We start from the raw sequence: 16,999 nt of genomic DNA on the forward strand, positions 1-16,999 counted from the left end.
CTGCCGTTCTAGAAAAGTGAAAGCAGGGCTGTGCTGTAGGCAATTTCTAGAAGCCACACCCAAGAGACCACACAAATGGCAACACCCTATAAACTTGCATTTGTGATAAAGATTCTCTATTATGGACCTTGGAAGGGCTCGAGTCTCAAAATAGCTTTTAATTTTACTTTGCACGTAACTGGACATTCTGATACAACTTTAGTCAGCAAGAAGAAGTCGAAATTGTAGACATAAAGCATTTAAAATTGCAGATAAGACCAACTGATGAAAAAACTGGTGCCAAGTTAAAAATTGGAACAAAGCTGGTGGCAAATGCGACACGCTTGATTGGCTTTTACTTTGATAAATGCTTGTCAATGTCTACTATTTTCTGCTGTGGGAAGTGAGAGTAAGAAAAGTAGGTCTAGGAGCGGATAATTGACTTGAAATAGCCATTGCTCATTTCGAGACCAGATTCTGCCAACATACCCCCAATCTTTTCTCAGAATATGCAAAGAGGTACTCCACAAGTTGGTGAACCTTTAGAAATAATTTGTGCTTTGATAAACCCTGGAACCTATCTTTGTCTGATAATGTGAAATTTGTTAGTATCTTACAAAACAGTATTGCTATTGCAACTTAACTCAATGTTCGAAAATTTAACAAGGTTTAACAGTAAATTTAATAAAAAAACTCAACATGGATGCAATGTTACTATATTTCCGGAAAATAAATATACTTCTATAAAATGTTAAAAATACACGCTATGTAATACAATCAATAACAATAGAAGATTAAAAGAAAACAGTTTACTTATAAATACTATAGTATTTCTAAATAATACACATCTTAATTATTTTGTGAATTTTCTCGCTTGAAAAATGGGTTCTGAAGTGAAAAAAACTAAACCTTACAGCGCAAGCAATTTTTTCTCTCACAGACCTGCCTGCACAAAACACAGTAAGTTATGGTATAAAAATGCAACGTAAATCACGACAAAGGAACAACAGATTTTGACAAAAGATGAAAGTTTGTTTCATAATTGATGCGACATATTTCTAACAATAGGAAAGCAAAAGTGGTTTCTTTCTCAATTTCAAAATTCTTTTTTGCTAATCTATACATAATTTAACAAGGCTTAGTTCTGTATAGAGTTTGCGTCACTAATAATCAATTGAAATTTGTCGCCCAGATTTTGAAACATTATTCATATTTAGCCAACCTCTGCTGGTCCTATGAAGTGATTTTCGTCGCATTTCGTAAACCTGGGTTTCCCAAATAGGGCTCAATTTACAGACAAGTTGATAAAGGCAGTGCTTAATGAGGAAAACTGAAGAATGGAAACCATTGTTGATCTACCTTTGAATAAAGAAACCGGTATGCCAGTATTGTATTTGAACATGGGAATATTAGGCCTTACTTTGTTACTTAATGACGAATCTGTCGGTGTAAATCTTGGAAATACCCTGAGAAACATTATCCCTAATCTAGAATTATCTTAAAAAACAGTTGAAGCCTTGTATCAATAGATTTGATGAGAGTTTTCTATGTTGCGAATGATGAGATTTGTTGCCATGCCTACACGGAACAAAACTTGAGAAAGGGGGCTAAATTTTCAGGGCTTAGTTTGACTTTACTAGCTTACAGACACAAAGATGTAAAGACACAAATTATTACGCATTTAGACAGATAGTGTCAGCATCTTCTTGAGCGGACAACCTATGTTTACGTTTTAAAACTACCTTCTTTCTGCAATGATGCACGAAGAAATTACATTCTTATATCAACTTTACATAAGACAAAAATCAGTTGAACAGTTGATCTAGTCAACAAATCATCAGAGAGAGCGTCGGCATTCAATAGCTGATTTAAGTAAATCGAAACTTTGCAATAGACCCAAAAATTTGTTATTATCTACATGACACAAATCTTTACTTATTGATAAGTCGATTAAACTAGTTAAGGTAGGTTAGCCTAATGGAACTGACCCTGCTCTGTTTTTCATTTTCTTAACAATATGTTTTGCCATTCTTCTGAGCTTATTCAAAATCCTTTTGGCACCATTTGATACATTGAAGGGACTTCTCCGCGTTAACTCTTGCCCTCTGTGTTTTGTGATATGCATGTGCACTCTCCTCGTCTTTCCAGGCACAATATTCCTTTTCTGAATTTCTTTTACTGCAATGCAAAGAAAAAGATAGCAATAAGCCTATGTTATCTAGCTTGTTTTTGCTATTTTAAAATTGTTAAACAAAGGCGTACGCTAGAGGGGGAATTGAGGTCAGTTAGGAACCCCCTTTAACTTTTTGCAGTTAGGAATGTTCACAAAATGCAGAAAAATGCAAAAAGATGCTAGAACTACCCTATTCTATCTCACTCATTTTTGCTTTTTTTAATATTGATGAAAAGAGCAAAGAGAATTGGAGACGCTATAATAAGGGCCAATTTAGAAGAGTAAAGATAGGATTTCCTAGTAACAAGAAAGCTAAAATGCTATACCTACGCAGAAAAAAGTTAGGCTAATTGCTAAAATTTCCATTGTCGCATTTATTTTGAACATGCAAAATCAAACAATTATATTAGATAGCTTTGATTCAAAAATGGAAACATAAACAGTATCAAATAAAAAACGAAATACTGGAAAAGCTTAAAACAATTATGTAAACAAAAATGTCTATTTTCGCAGCATATGCCTTTACTACCGCGAAGAGCTTCCAATTTGTGAGACTAGTGATATAAAACTGAAGAACAAAAAACAAAACGAAATTCTTTCATCCTTCGAAACTTCTTTAACCTGCTTTGCTGTGTAGCTTGTTGCTTTGGACTTCAATTCCTATTACCAAATGTCTTTGAAAACAAACACATTTTCATAACATGACGCAAAACATTTAAAAAACTCGTACATTAGATTTCTTTTCAAAGAAAAAACCTAAAATATAGCTGTTTATGGCATCACCTAGCCTCTCCCTTAATACGTATTGTCAATTATTTTGGAATCACAATCTTCTTACACCAAACACCAAACATCTAATAAAGACCTTATGTACACATAAGCTCTATTTATCTACTTATTCCTCTCACTTGATTCTAAAAACATTTTTGCAAAGCAATTGTTTACTAAGTTAGTGTTGAGTATAAGCAATGTATAGAAGGGTATAAAGCTATAAAGAAATCTTTGGTGGATATTTCATCGTCATATCTGTGAATTTCCTGGAAATAATTTGGTTCTGCCACTATATTATTTTATATAACAGATTCAGTAATAAAGTTTACCGTTGCAACGGAAAACACCTGTCCTCAGACAGATATTAGGTAGTGACTGGTTGCTATTTTCTTCATTCCACTCTTGCGGGTTGATTTGGAAAAACCTCCCTCTTACTGGTGGGTTGAGGGCTGTCTTGACAACGCCGTCTCGGTCTGTGTTGCCAGTCAATGCGGTCTGGAAAAAATAAGACCATTTTGATGCTGCTTGTTCTTTAGAACCATTTTGAATGTTCATTGAGTTAGATTTACTTTTGGTTTTGATTATACATCTTACCAAGGTAAAACAAACATAAAATCTCATAAGCATGGGTGACTGAGCAAAAATAAGAAATAGAAAAGATATTACGGTCTTTTTGTCCACACTATGCTTGAAAGTCGATTGATATTGGATGTTTAAAGGTAGTTGTTAAAAGAGAAATTATTTGTATGAATGGGACAGTGTAAAAGGGGTCTAAAATAGAGAAATTATGTGTCTGAAGGATTTCGGGATTCTTACAAGAACTGCACTACTTGGGACAGGTAGCTTATTATTCTGTTGTTGCAAAGAAGAGAAAGGACAGAAAGAAACATTACGGTATTTGATATGGATTATGGCTTCTTGCTTCCCTTTTTCTAATTATTCATCTTTATTCAAACCTGTATATAAAAGATACGTTATTTGATCTTGCCCTCCTAAGTCCCAGAAAAGATACATTGAATCCCTGAAAGAACGAGTGTTAACACCTAAGACAAAGTTGAAACGTTGTCCTTCTATCTGTCACAAAAAGGTTGAAGAAAGGAAGATGGCCTTTCATACCTTGTTATTGTAAAAATTCCAGTGTGACCCATCTTCACTGTATCTTAAAAAGTACGATTTAACCCATCTATCCATTGAATGACTACCCTGTGTTGCAATCATTCCTATCAAATCCGTTTTTTTCAAGTCAATTTGCAGAAACTGATTTTGACTATCCATTGGAGCAGTGACATTTTGACCAGCACACCAAGAGCCTACAATGTCAAACTCGTATTTTCAATGATGACTAGAAATAATATAACGTCATGTTTGCTTTTATAAATGTTGCAATCTAACAAAATGAAAATTCGGCAGTATGGTGTTATTTATTTTACCGCCTGCAAATAACATAATGGTAACTTGTTATTGGGTAACAATACGCCTTGTATGTAGCAGAAAAGCAGGTCAATATCCTCTATATGCCATGAATCCTGGCATTGAAAGCATAGCCTCTGAGCCCCTTACATGGTTCGACCAACAACTTGAATCTCTCTCAAACACACCAAAAGGAAATCCAAGCAAAACAGTTTTATCATATAAATTACTTTTGATAAAGTAGGTTCCAGTACAATAACAAGAATGAAAAAACTAACACTAACCTTTGTTGACAGAATTGTTGATCCTTGAATTTGTTGCTGCATATTCTCGTTCTGAGTCATGTTCTGTTTTATTCCCAGCAAAGACGGAAGATGCAGTTAACTGGTCATCTTGGACAGGAATCTCTTCATACCCTCCAGGACAGGCTACAGAAAACGATAATAATTTCTTAAAACATTTGAATAGATTAAAAACAACAACAAAATTCTCAAGTCTCACTATGAGATTTATTTGAAAAAAGAAGAAGAATTTTTTTCCTTAGAACAGCTTAATATAAAACTTAGAAAAAATTATGTAGAAAAATAGAAGAAAACTTAATATAGATGGATTCAAATTAATTGAACAAAGATATACATATACAGTACAATAAAATCGATGGTAGAACTAAGATCTAAGTTATTGGAAAAATAATGAAGTGAGATTTTTCAACCTGACTTTTTAGAACTCAGCTGATTTTCTTCCACAACATTCTGCTGACCTGTAGTGGGATAACAATTAAAAAACTTTAAGTTATAGTAAAGATGCTTCAGTTGGTTTGCCTTGGTTTTAAATTTCGGTGTTAGAAAAGAAAATAAAAACAACTCTGCAGTGAGTAAACAAGCTTAGGGTGTTTCTTTGCTAGAATAAAGATTATTTTATTAAAATAATTGTAGAAGGTAAGGATTCAAATATATTTTAAACAATTGCACATGTTTATTCTACTATGGAACCAAACTTTGTGAAGCAGTTGGTGCTTTAGTGCATGTATTTGTCTTTCCCAAAATTAGCAACACTTGCAAAAATTTTCTTTAAATCTACTGACAGACATTAAGTATTTCTGTTGGCCAGCCTATTAACAAAAAAACCAAGGTCAATGGTGTTTTGCTTTGTGGCTTCAGCAAAATTTCACAGTTTAGCTCTGTTAATTTATTTATTCAAAAAGAAAAAAGCAAAACAATTGATTTACCATTTTGTGTCACACCAGAACTGGTGCTTTGTCCTGGGGCAAGTGGGGATGTAGTTCCAGTTGAATAAAGTTTAAGAATTTGACCCACTTGTGATGAGAGAGCTAAAAAGTAAAATTCAATTTCTCAAGATTCTTTCATCTATCAGTTTTCAAGCGTTGCATCAAAGTTTTCATACCCTTAAATGTAGATAAGGAAATTGTTTTTTCTAGCTTTTGACCATTTAAAGTTTTTCCCAAAGCAAATCATAGAATGCTTTTGAAAAAAGAATTTGTTAAAAGAAAATTATTCGATATTGATCAAAAGTAAAATCCTTCTTCTGATGGTGAAAGATTTACAATTCTGCCCTTTTCAACTTCCCACTAATTTGAAAAAAATGAAACGAAAGTAGTGGAATAAAAATTGCATATATACTTCAAGCTGGCTGACCTGAACATGGACCCATGTCACAGCTTTGTGTCTCAACTCGTACCCCAGTACATTCAGCACCATTGTTTTCTGGCACAGGATTTGTGCAAGTTCTCATTCTCACTTTTGTGCCACTGCCACATGTCACACTACAAGGACTGTATTCTGACCACAGACTCCACCCACCATTTACTACATAAGAACAGTTTTAAAGTAACAAGATATTCACTCCAGGCCTTTTAGGACGAAACCAGAACAGATAGAAACCAAAACAGCAGTTAATTTGATTTAATCTACATTATTTGCAATGATATCTCAGAGAGGAGGTTGGTATAGAAAATGATGGCTTTTTAGTGTTTGGCAGTCTAAAAGCAGTTTCTACAATTTTTGACTCAAATTGCATTTGATCAAACCCTTGTTGGTTTATTGAAAGCAAATGGGAAAAAAGAAAAGTTGGTTCTGCCTACAAATAAATGGGCTATCAGTTCTTCATTTATAGCCTTTCAAGGTAGCACTGCTTTTGTAATAAATTTTAAGGTGACTCCAATCTTTACAAGCAAACAATGTCAAAAAGTTCTGAGCACATACCAACACAAGCAGCTTTACTAATGGATACTACTTTTCTTTCCAATTCACGGTATCCATCTGCAACAAAGATGTGAGATTTGACTGGGTCAGAGGCAATCACTTGCAATTCCTCTTTCATATCAGTTCTCTCCTTTGGTGTTTGGCTGTCTGGCTCAATTCCAATTGCAAAGAGTGCAACTCCTTCCTCTTTTAAAAGCTGTGCTGGAGCATGCACCAAATCTTTACCCTCTACAAAGTTATTTCGATTTATTTCCAGTTTATTAGATGGACCATCAGTGACCAGTATTAAAACCTGGCTTGCCTTTCTTCTCTCTACAGTGTGCAGCATTTCAATGCATTTTTCCAGGGCAACATCAGTACGAGTGCCACCTGTTTTATAGTAAATGTTGTCTATCGCAAGATCTCTGCTTAGAGTGTCTGGAAAATGTGTGAGAGGCAAGGCAATCTCTGCCTCAGAATCATAGCGAATAATTGCAAGTCTGGTGAGACTCAATGAAAATCGGTCACAAAGATGCTTCACAAAGGTGAGAACTTGATTCCAGTTCTCATACTTTACACTTTCTGAACTATCCAAAAGAAAGATGAGATCAACAGCCTTTGAGCACTGGCCACCTGAAACAAAAACCTCATAAATTCAGCAATAGATTTTTTCACTAAATAGCTATAAATACAATATACCTAGGAATAAAAGAAAAATTGTACTAGAAAAAAATGGTAAATTTATTAACAATGTATTGGACATTATCAAGTGAAAATAAAAAGTAATAATAGAACTAAAAAAGTAAAAGGATTTGACAGATGGAATAGAACAACATATGTAAAAGGATAGAAAAGAAATATGTGTGCTATTTTTTTCTGGTCAATTTTACTTTAATTCCTAGTTATATTTGATTACATTTTACAGCATTTAAGCTAGTATAATTATAGCCATAAATACCTTTGATTAAAAAGCTAGATTTTAGACAACAACAAACAAGTATATGGCAAATAAACTCAAATTTAACATATTGAATAAACAATAAGTTTCATAAATATTTTACTAGCTTGACCTTGCTGGCTCAGATGAATCATTTAGCTTCATTCAACATAAAATTAAAAAATTAAAAGTCTAAAATTTATCCAAATGTTTTAGTTTAGAGGTAATAGGTCTAAGGTAACTGGCTCAGTTTCACAAACAAAAGTAATGTATCCAACAAATTATGTGTTTGTAGTTAATGGAAAACTTATAGAATTGTGTTAGTTTTATTTGCTTGTTGAATGTAAAATTGAATCAGTTTTAATTGTAAAGAGGGGCAACATGACAGGAAGGGGCAGGGGCAGATCCAGAACTAATCCTGAATACCCCACAAATAAGAGGGACCATGGGGCAGAGCCCCCAAAAAATTTTCTTTTGCCACACCCTCTAGTTTTTCAAAACAGCCCACTTTGAGAAATCATAAAAGAGAACCACCCATTATTACACTGATAAAATTGGTAACCATTTACACAAGGTTGTCACCGTTTCAACTGATGAATATGTACATTTTGAAACATTTTACTCAAACGATTGTGTAAGATGTCAAATCAATCATATTTCTTGGAAATCAATTGTGTGGAATCTCAAAATTCCAGCAATGGCTTGCGCTGCATTTCAAACTTCTGGATGCAGCACATTGTTCCTATCACTGCACAATGGATTAGTGCAGCAGCACAATAATTTTCTAGCTGCAGCACATTAAAACTTTGAAAGCTTCACAAAGCCGGACCATTGTTGGAAAAGCCACCCAATAAGAGAGATTACAAAAGGGTAGCCAAATATGGAATGAAACTGACATGTCTCTCTTTAGCAACTCGAGCACGAGATTTTTTGGGGGCCCTGCTGTGCCACAGCAAAAATAAAACTGTTGCACAAAAGGGGGAAGGTATAAAGTATTAAGACTTCTCAAGTTAGCCTGGTTCAGCTGGAAATTTTTGTACTTTTTTGAAAATTTTGACTGCCTTATGAAAGGGGCTTGTGGCAGGCTGGATCCGCCCCTGGGAGGGGGGAGATCTGATCGCAAATTGAAGAAGAAGAACACTGAAGAAAAAATGCTACCAGTTTTATTTTTAGTAGACTCGTGTTCCTTTTCCAGGCGAACTTTGCTTGCGTTGTCTTCAGCATCTTCCTCTTCATCTACACTACCTTTCACGGATTTCTCACCATTTGAAGATACTTTCTTACCTAGTCCATTCTTTGTGATAGGTTGGGACGAATTGGATTGCATTGATGTATTTTCGAGCACCCGCTTGATGGAAGAAAGGTAGGTCTCTGGAAAGAGAATGTTCTCAGCTGGAGCTGTAGACCAGTCCTCCTGCTTAGACCCATTGTTAGAGGCTTGTGCTGGGTCTGCTTTAAATTTCGAAGTTGTTTGGCCTACAGGCTCCTTAGCTTTTGACAATTCTTTAGTTTGAATCCCTGTGTATAGAAACGAGACTAAGTAATCAATCATCATCATTATCATAAAAACTCGGCCCTGGCCTGAAATTGTCAAAAAATACCGATCCTTCAATCTAAACAGAAATTTTCAAAAATAAAAAGCAAAAAAGCTAAAAATGATGTAAACTCAAAAGGCTATTTGATATAAGGTTCTAAGTTGCTAATCCGAATTTCACGCTTAATCAGGGCCGTCGAGAGGTTTCGGAGAGCCCTGGGGCAAAACCGAATGGTTATTTTGATTGTACAGCGAAGATGCACGACTTTATTATAATTTTCTTTATTTTTGATAAAGTAATTATTTTGTAATTCACTCTTGAAATTTCAAAGAACAAAACAAAGCCTAAATGTGTTTCAAGTCTATTTTAATTCTACAATGTCAAACTATTCAGGTTTGATTTATGAAATTTTGCATTATTCGCAGCAACAAATTCATTGATATCAAATTTAAAATAGTAGACATATTAAAATTTATAGCTATAAAAAGGTTATACTTTAAGCAAAGCCTTGTATCCGCTCCTCAACTATCTTTTCTGTAGGAATCAACCATTTTCAAAAGATTGATACGAACCCCATATGAACTTATTCTAGTTCCTCTGAGGCTTTTTGCTAAGGTAAGTTGGTAGACCATTTTATAGCTCAAAGGGTACTAAAATGCTTGCTACTTCTTGTTTCGGAAATTCTGTAAGTCATTTTATCATTAAAAACAGGCAAATATTGTTTAGTTCAGAAATGAAATTGTTAAGTTTTTGTACTTTCATTTTAATGCTACTAGCTACCTCCAGCCAAAAACTATTAACAATGCTTAAACTTTTCGTGAAGCTGGCACAGGTTTTTCTAGGTACAGCAGATAACTAATATGATCCATGACATTTATAATTCTTCAAACTTTCGAAAAGAATTACAGAACAATGAATTGCTTAAAATATCTATATACCACATAGAACTGAATTGTGAAGATATTTCCCTACCTGGTTCATGCTCCTTCTCATCTGCTTTTGCTTTTACCGAATCTTCTTTTCCTTGTGCTGAACATATGATCAATAATAAGATAAAAATTGTAGAAAAAGTAGAAGCTACAGTATATGTTAACTGATCCGCCATTTTGAAAACATTTTCTTGTTTGTGAGGCGTTTCACTCCAGCATGACCTTTTTGCTGGTGGCCATAAAAGATTTTTCGAGATCATTCATGCATGGATGCACGGTTTTCTAGATTTCGTCGGCAGTTGCAAAGCTTAACTGCTCTTTATGATACACTAAATAGTTCAAACGGGGCTGCAGAAGTTTGAACATTTTTTTAAATTGATATCAATGGCTAGTACTTTTTTATCAATACTATAGTTAATTCTAAATCATCAATTTTATGAGTAGGCCAAAAGAGCAGTCTGAACAGGCAGCACTGAGAAGTTATCAGTTTATTGGTTGTTGCGAAAACTAGAGTTGAAATAAAATTGCACTGGAGATGAAATTGCATTGGGGATGAAATTGTACTCAGTTACAACTGTCAATAGAATGATTTCTAGAGCAAAGGGATATGTTGAATACAGGAAAACAATTGATAATGTTTTAAAAATCAAGACACTGTCTCTTTTTCATCCATAATATAATCGAAATGATCAGAATTATCTACCAAATACTTAGCTGTTACACAGTAGCATTACAATGAAGCCATCCTGCTAAGCTAAATTTTAAATGTGAATCATAATAGCATTCCTAAAAATATTTTGACGATTTTCATAAGGTGACTTATAGCAATACATTTGCTACTATTTAGAAATACCGGGAGTCTACTTTACGGAATTGAGATATCCCTTACGAACTCTATCACTTTCACACCAGAGGGTCAAAAAGGTGTGTATGTTGCGCCTTTAACCGTAGAATTTGTAGATTAAACACAAAGTTTTTTTAGAATAGTAAGTATTTTAAAAAGTATACAAGTTCCAAAGAAATGTTTTCTTAAACAGTATCAAACTACCCTGCAAACTTTTTTTCTCTAAAGATTTCTCCAAAAAGGCGACCAGTTTCGGTCATCCTAAGTGATCATTTTTTTTTAAATTATTTTGAATCCATAATCAATGTTTGAACAAAAAACTGTTGGTTAATTTTAATCTAAATCACGATGCTTTTTGCTGAAATGTATAACAAAGTTATTATACTTTCTTGTACAAATCAGCCAATAGAAAATAAGGTCCACTCTGTTGCTTAATTTCAATCAAACATTAGCTGGCAAACGACATTAAATTGGATCCTTTTTTAAGCCCTTTTCAGCAGCAGATAAACATCCGCGGAAAAGAGTTGTGTTTTGCTAGTCACATTATTTCAATATTAGTTATGTCCTTCTTTCTGTTTTTCCAAATTTTCTTTCATAACTTGAAAAAAACAATGTGTTGTGAAAAGTAAATCCCTCCACCTAACAATACTAGAGCCCTATGTCTTTTGGGATCCCTATCAACCTTTAAGTAGTAACTTCCAATTTTTTGTGGTGATATGTATTTTCTTGAAATTCTCAAAACTCTTTTAAAATCAGAAGTGATATGTATTTTCTTGGAATAAAGATGACCATCAATCCTTGATCTGCGCTTAACTTGAAACTTTCACAAGCTACAATGTTTTCTTTATGCAACTTTTTTCAGCAACCAAAGGAGGGCTTTCGGTGATTTACTTTCGATAATGTAGTCTTGCTGACATGGCCCGTTTCTCAGTTTTCTAATACTAGTATCCATCTTACCGAATTCATTGGACGCAAAATGAAACCAACAAGCTTCTTACATCTCATTTTTTAAGCTAATAAAAATTTCATCCACTTGAGCTACAGCAATACGATCTAAAATGTTACGAAATCGTTTCGCTCGTTGCAGAGAGAGTATACGAGATTAAAATTAGAATGAAACTCAATAGCAACAGTATTGTTTCACGAGTGACAACAAACTAAAATTTTACCTAATAAAAAACAAGCGAATAAAATGAAAATTCTTCAGTCCAAGATGCCCAATATGTCATCTGTTCACAAACGTTCTAGTAAACAAATCTGCGCAGCACTGACCTGTCTCTTATTTGCGATTTATTTATGCACAAGGACAAATACAGATGTTGGTGGCCGTATAAAGACAAAGGATGACCATTTACCCTGTTGCAAGCGCAGTTCAAGTGTACACCTTGCGTCACTTTGTTCACATTAATCATTTAGCATTAGCCACAAAACGATTGGCAAAGTTGGAGCACAAGGATTCCAACAGGCTTTGGTAACACGTTTTTGACAACTGCTTGAAGCTGAAGCCACACTTGCCCAACTAAGGCTCAAAGATGGCTCGCTCACTCATTCTTCTCTTGGTTGTTGGCCTTTTGGCTGCCAGTTTCATTGACGCAAAGAAAGGTATGATTTAGATTATGCATTCTCTTTTATTGTTCCTTTTCGCTAAAACTTCTCTAGAACAAAGTAACATTTAAGATTAATCGTTAAAGAAAAACTTCGTGCTTGTTACAATAGAAGTTATTTCCAATCTTTTCTTGTGTTATTTGAAGGATTTACTTGCAAAAAAATAGTATTTCTGCATTGGTTAAGCTGATGCAAGACAACTATGCTCCTTTTCTGACCAACAAAACTGAAATACTCTATCAAAAATTATGGATCACGAATTTGAAGAATGGAAAAATAGAGTTTTGATATTTATTTTAACTGCACTGATGTACTTAGTAAAAATATTATTTATTTTACAGAGAAAAAAATGAATTTCTTGGCACTGTCTGTTTCATAGACAATGCAGTTGAAAAAATTATTGAATGACATGTCTCTTCTCTTTTGTGCCAAGTATCAGTGCCAAATTTTTGGAACAATCCTATAATCATTAATGCCTGAAAGTTTGGGGTAAAAAGTCTCGTAGAATTACGGTGTTTTGAGAAACCCGGTTATTCCAGAAATAAGGTGTCCGATGAAATCAGGTAGGTGCCTTGAAAGAACAGGTATACGACTGGTTTCTCGTAAACGAATCACAGTCTGTTTGGTGTTTTTAAGCAAGGCATTGGCTATTTGATCAACCACAGGTGTTGAGATCAGACGGGTTTGTCTCTACTTCTTTGTCATCCACATGAGTACTCTAAGGTTATTGAAACGTCATTGTCTATAGATTTTTTGCAAGTAGACGTTAAGGTCATTCATTGTCTAAAAGAAACGTCAATTAGAATGATTTTCAAAAAATGCTCTACGAAAAGGAAACTTTTAAGGACATTCAAAAGTTCTCTGTCTGACACACCTCAGAATATAAACCTCCGGAAAAGGATCGTTAATTTAAGGTTGGATGTAGTTAAGATAACCCAGATAGCAGGGACCGCGCACCAGTCTAAAAGTTGAGAGGCCGTAATGGGTCTGACCAAAAAAGTTTTTGAGACCACGCAAACGTCGGAAAAAGCCCCTTTTAGAAAAAACTTGCTTATTTCTTCTCAATTTTTATAGAAATTCTGGCTCAAAGTTGCGTTAGAGAAAACCTTGAAAAAACTTTTCTAGCCTATTACTGCAAAAGATGGGGGGCTATAGCCCCTGCCACCCCCTGGCTGCGCGGTGCCTGTCATCTAGAACTGCTTGCTTTAATAAAATATTGCTACTGGCAAAAACAGACTCCTACGGTCTATGATTTATAATTCGACAGATTTTAAAATTGTATAGCGAGACAACGACTGGGTTCTGTTCATTATGCGAAACATGTTGCCATTATGATTTTAGGCAGAACTAGATGTTTTCTAGTAAATAGCTAACTTCTGTGTTTCAGTTTCTAAATCTTCCATTGTTTCGGGAAGATGATAGGCCAATACAGATTCCCAAAAGTATGTGAAGTTAAACAAGAAAATATGCTAGAATGAAAAACAAACTTTAATCTTAGCTGTACAGAATATTCGATGACAGAGTAAATATTTAGAGTCTACTACAACAAACAGACTGATGAAAATAATAACTAGCGAATATGAAATTAAAATGTATTTCATGCTTCTTCAGCTCATAAGAAAGACGAAAAACCAGCTGAACCCAAGGTTGCAGAGCAGCAAGAGCATGCCGAAAATGCTGACAACGAAGAGCAACAAAAGGAAATTGAAGAGGAAAAAACTGATGCAAATCCTGCATTAGCCAACGCTAACGAAGAAAAGAAAGATGAAGTAAGTGGGTGAAGATCTAAATCCTTTGCAACTAAATAATGCTATAGTTAGTGACTTTTGAATGAAGTACCAAACCATACTAATGAAATGGTATTCCTTGGAACTCCTGACTGAGAGGAAGGTAGCTGTAATGGAATAGGGTAGCTGAAAAAGGAGGGGTAACTGGGCTTGGAGGGGTAGCTAAGAGGGACTTCATGAAGAGTGATCTATCAATGAAAGCATTGTTATGGAGCATTATTATGGAGCAATGCTGTCCTTGCTTTGACTATGAAAGAATAAATAAACTTACCGACCCATTAGAGAATTTTTCAACAATCAATTAAAAAATATTAGAAATAGTCAATCCGTCATCATCATAAACGGATTCATTCATATAACATAACTGATATAAGTGGCTTGTATTTATGGTTTTTGTAGAAACAAGCGAGTAATTACGAGTAATTAGGAATCGTCAGAGCCATTTTATGATTTTCACCGTAAATTTGAAGGAAACGAAAAAATCCTAGCGATAATGTAACCAAGTATAACATCAAAATTACAGGATACACCAGCAGCTGCACCTGAAGAAGATAAGGCAGCACAACAAGAAGACAAAGCTGAAGAGCAACAAGAAGCTGAGGCAGAGCAGAAAGAAGAAGTAGCTGCAGCTGAGCAGAAAGAAAAGGAGCAGGAAGAAAAGGAAGATAAGGAAGACAAGGAGGAGAAGGAGGAGAAGGAGGAGAAGGAGGAGAAAGAAGAAGATAAGGAAGAGAACCAAGAGCAAGTGAAGAAGGAAGAACAAGAAACGGCCAAACCTGAGGAAGAAAACAAAGAAGAATTGGATGACAACAATGAAAGCAAAGACGAAGACAAAGAGGAAGATAAGAAGGAAGACGACAAAAAAGCCTGTATGTTAAAACTGTGGCTCTTTAATACACTCTGCTTTATGCTAGCTTTTATTGAGCAATCGGCATATTGAAATTCAAATTAAATTGCAAGTTTCATCACTGATTAAGAATAAATTATTAAGAAAGATGTTTCATTTTTTAGTCAAGTGCAATCTGAAGTTCACCAAGGTTGGCTGCTTCAAGGATCAAGGGAAAAAAGAAAGACCATTAGGCCTCTACGTTATGAAAGACGTCAAGATGGCATCATTCCAAAAGAAGAGCCTCACAACAAAATCCGCCGTCTTTGATAGCGGCCTTCCAGATTTTGCTTGTCGATGTGCAAACGAGGCACTTAACCGCGGAAATGCTGTTTTTGGAATCCAGAACATCGGTAAGACATGGTTTTGTATACTTTAGGCTTCTGTCTTCTAGTAATGAAGAATAGCGATTAGTGACAATTAAATAAGACGTGAAAATACATTCGCAATTATTCTACTAAACATTATAGATAAATCATTTTTCTCATCATGAACAAATAGTGACAAAATAAGATTTTATAATTTTTACAGAAAGTTTAATGGGATTTGATTAGCAATGTGAAACCTTTTTACTAATTTTCAAAGAGAAGATGTCTTCCATATATCTAAAAGGATTAAATATTCATCTTAAACATGAGTTAAACACATCATATTTCAGCTTCTTCTCATATACTTTTTTACTACATACCATTTACTAGGTTTCATTATTTTCTTGCTTCATTTAAGAAGAAGTAGTGCAACAATTTTCTACCTTCCTTTTTGTGATTGAATACTCACTTTCCCGAATCAATTCTCGTGCCATCTTTTAAGATTCACAACAATCATTGTTTACTACTTGCTTTTAAGGTTTTGTTTCTACAGTTTTAGTCTACTTGTCTAGCTAACATAATGTCTGTTAAAATTCTCTTTCACAAGCTGAATGCTGGACTGGCCCGGATGATGCAAAGTACGACAGAGACGGACAATCAGATAACTGTGTTGGCTTTGGGATGAACAAATGCAACAAGGAAGATTCTCTTTGCGCTGGGAAGAATGGATCTAACTTCGTCTACTACATCGATGTACCTGAACACACAAAATCTGCCGAAGAGGCCAAGAAGGAGATGGAAGAACTGAAGAAGAAGAAAGAAGCTGAAAAGAAGAAGCAGGAAGAAGCAAAGAAGAAGGCAGCTGCCAAAAAATTGAAGAAGAGTATGATTTTTTTTCTTTGAGAAGAGGGAGGTTACGAAGCTGACATGCTACAGCTATTAGTAACGTGTTTTTAGCAATTTCTTGTATTTCATTTCGCTGTTTATTAATAGACCTAAATCCCTCCTAACCTTGCTCCTTTCTACCTCTGGATCTCTACAGCCGCCCTTGATAATCTTGCAATTAATGTCATTATGAATTTTTACCCTATGATTGATTTTAATTTATAAATCAAATTGGCTAAACAACTGTTCTGATAAAGCCAAATCTGTTATTTCAGAGGGAAAGAAAGGCAGAAAGGGAAAGAAGCATGGCAAGAAGCACGCTTAAAAGATAAGAGGAACACCATCTTGCAGAGCGACCAGTATCCCATCACAGGAGAAATGCTTGATTAGTTGTCATTCATTCCAAGATTGTGAAGAATCTCTATGAGATGAAAATGCAATTCTCATGTGAAATCACCCGAAGACTATCGTAGATAAAATAATCTTCAATTAACACCCATACTAATGATTGTTGTCGAAATTTTGTAGCAATTTTTGAAAAATTTCTTAGTGCAAAAATATAAATGGATGTCTTTCTTGTGAGCCCTTCAAAGCTTAGTCAAAAAAACACTTTGCAATTTCTTTCTCAATATTAAGCGTTTGCTATTATGAGAAACTAAGGCTTTGGCACCGTCAATAAAAAATCTAGCACAGGGCCTTAATGAATTAGTTTCAAAACATGTTTTTTATACTAGGCCCATCAAAAGGGC

General features: G+C 34.7%; 2 protein-coding genes across 3 annotated transcripts; one reads left to right on the forward strand and one right to left on the reverse strand.

Annotated features, from left to right (window-relative positions):
- Window positions 1-681: 681 nt before the first annotated feature.
- Window positions 682-10,131, reverse strand: LOC135684749 (coadhesin). Of its 2 annotated transcripts, none has more exons than XM_065200397.2 (10): window positions 9,979-10,131; window positions 8,756-8,989; window positions 6,556-7,167; window positions 5,989-6,159; window positions 5,562-5,663; window positions 5,046-5,093; window positions 4,618-4,761; window positions 4,040-4,233; window positions 3,253-3,418; window positions 682-2,157 (listed from the first exon to the last, which is right to left on the reverse strand). In XM_065200397.2, the coding sequence occupies exons 1-10, from the start codon at window positions 10,109-10,111 to the stop codon at window positions 1,949-1,951; spliced, it is 2,013 nt and encodes a 670-aa protein (XP_065056469.2). In that variant the 5' UTR covers window positions 10,112-10,131; the 3' UTR covers window positions 682-1,948. The 2 variants fall into 2 exon arrangements, with proteins under 2 accessions (XP_065056469.2, XP_065056468.2); XM_065200396.2 differs by having other exon boundaries at window positions 8,630-8,989.
- A 2,026-nt stretch (window positions 10,132-12,157) lies between these two features.
- LOC148957314 (uncharacterized) lies at window positions 12,158-16,814 on the forward strand. Its single transcript, XM_089115572.1, has 6 exons — window positions 12,158-12,381; window positions 13,996-14,153; window positions 14,695-15,040; window positions 15,183-15,410; window positions 15,973-16,248; window positions 16,526-16,814. The coding sequence occupies exons 1-6, from the start codon at window positions 12,312-12,314 to the stop codon at window positions 16,573-16,575; spliced, it is 1,128 nt and encodes a 375-aa protein (XP_088971698.1). The 5' UTR covers window positions 12,158-12,311; the 3' UTR covers window positions 16,576-16,814.
- Window positions 16,815-16,999: the final 185 nt, after the last annotated feature.

The sequence above is a fragment of the Rhopilema esculentum genome, unplaced genomic scaffold (genome assembly GCF_057945365.1).
Source record: "Rhopilema esculentum isolate cy_ngs unplaced genomic scaffold, ASM5794536v1 HiC_scaffold_34, whole genome shotgun sequence".
Lineage (NCBI taxonomy): Eukaryota > Metazoa > Cnidaria > Scyphozoa > Rhizostomeae > Rhizostomatidae > Rhopilema > Rhopilema esculentum.

Coding starts and splice junctions, on each gene's coding strand:
- LOC148957314 (XM_089115572.1), top strand. CDS start 12,312: ATGGCTCGCTCACTCATTCTTCTCTTGGTTGTTGGCCTTTTGGCTGCC. Junction 14,154..14,694: donor ACGAAGAAAAGAAAGATGAA/GTAAGTGGGTGA, acceptor TCAAAATTACAG/GATACACCAGCAGCTGCACC. Junction 15,411..15,972: donor TTTTGGAATCCAGAACATCG/GTAAGACATGGT, acceptor CTCTTTCACAAG/CTGAATGCTGGACTGGCCCG.
- LOC135684749 (XM_065200396.2), bottom strand. CDS start 10,111: ATGGCGGATCAGTTAACATATACTGTAGCTTCTACTTTTTCTACAATT. Junction 6,160..6,555: donor TAGTAAAGCTGCTTGTGTTG/GTATGTGCTCAG, acceptor GTTCTTATGTAG/TAAATGGTGGGTGGAGTCTG. Junction 2,158..3,252: donor AGGTGTTTTCCGTTGCAACG/GTAAACTTTATT, acceptor TTTGCATTGCAG/TAAAAGAAATTCAGAAAAGG.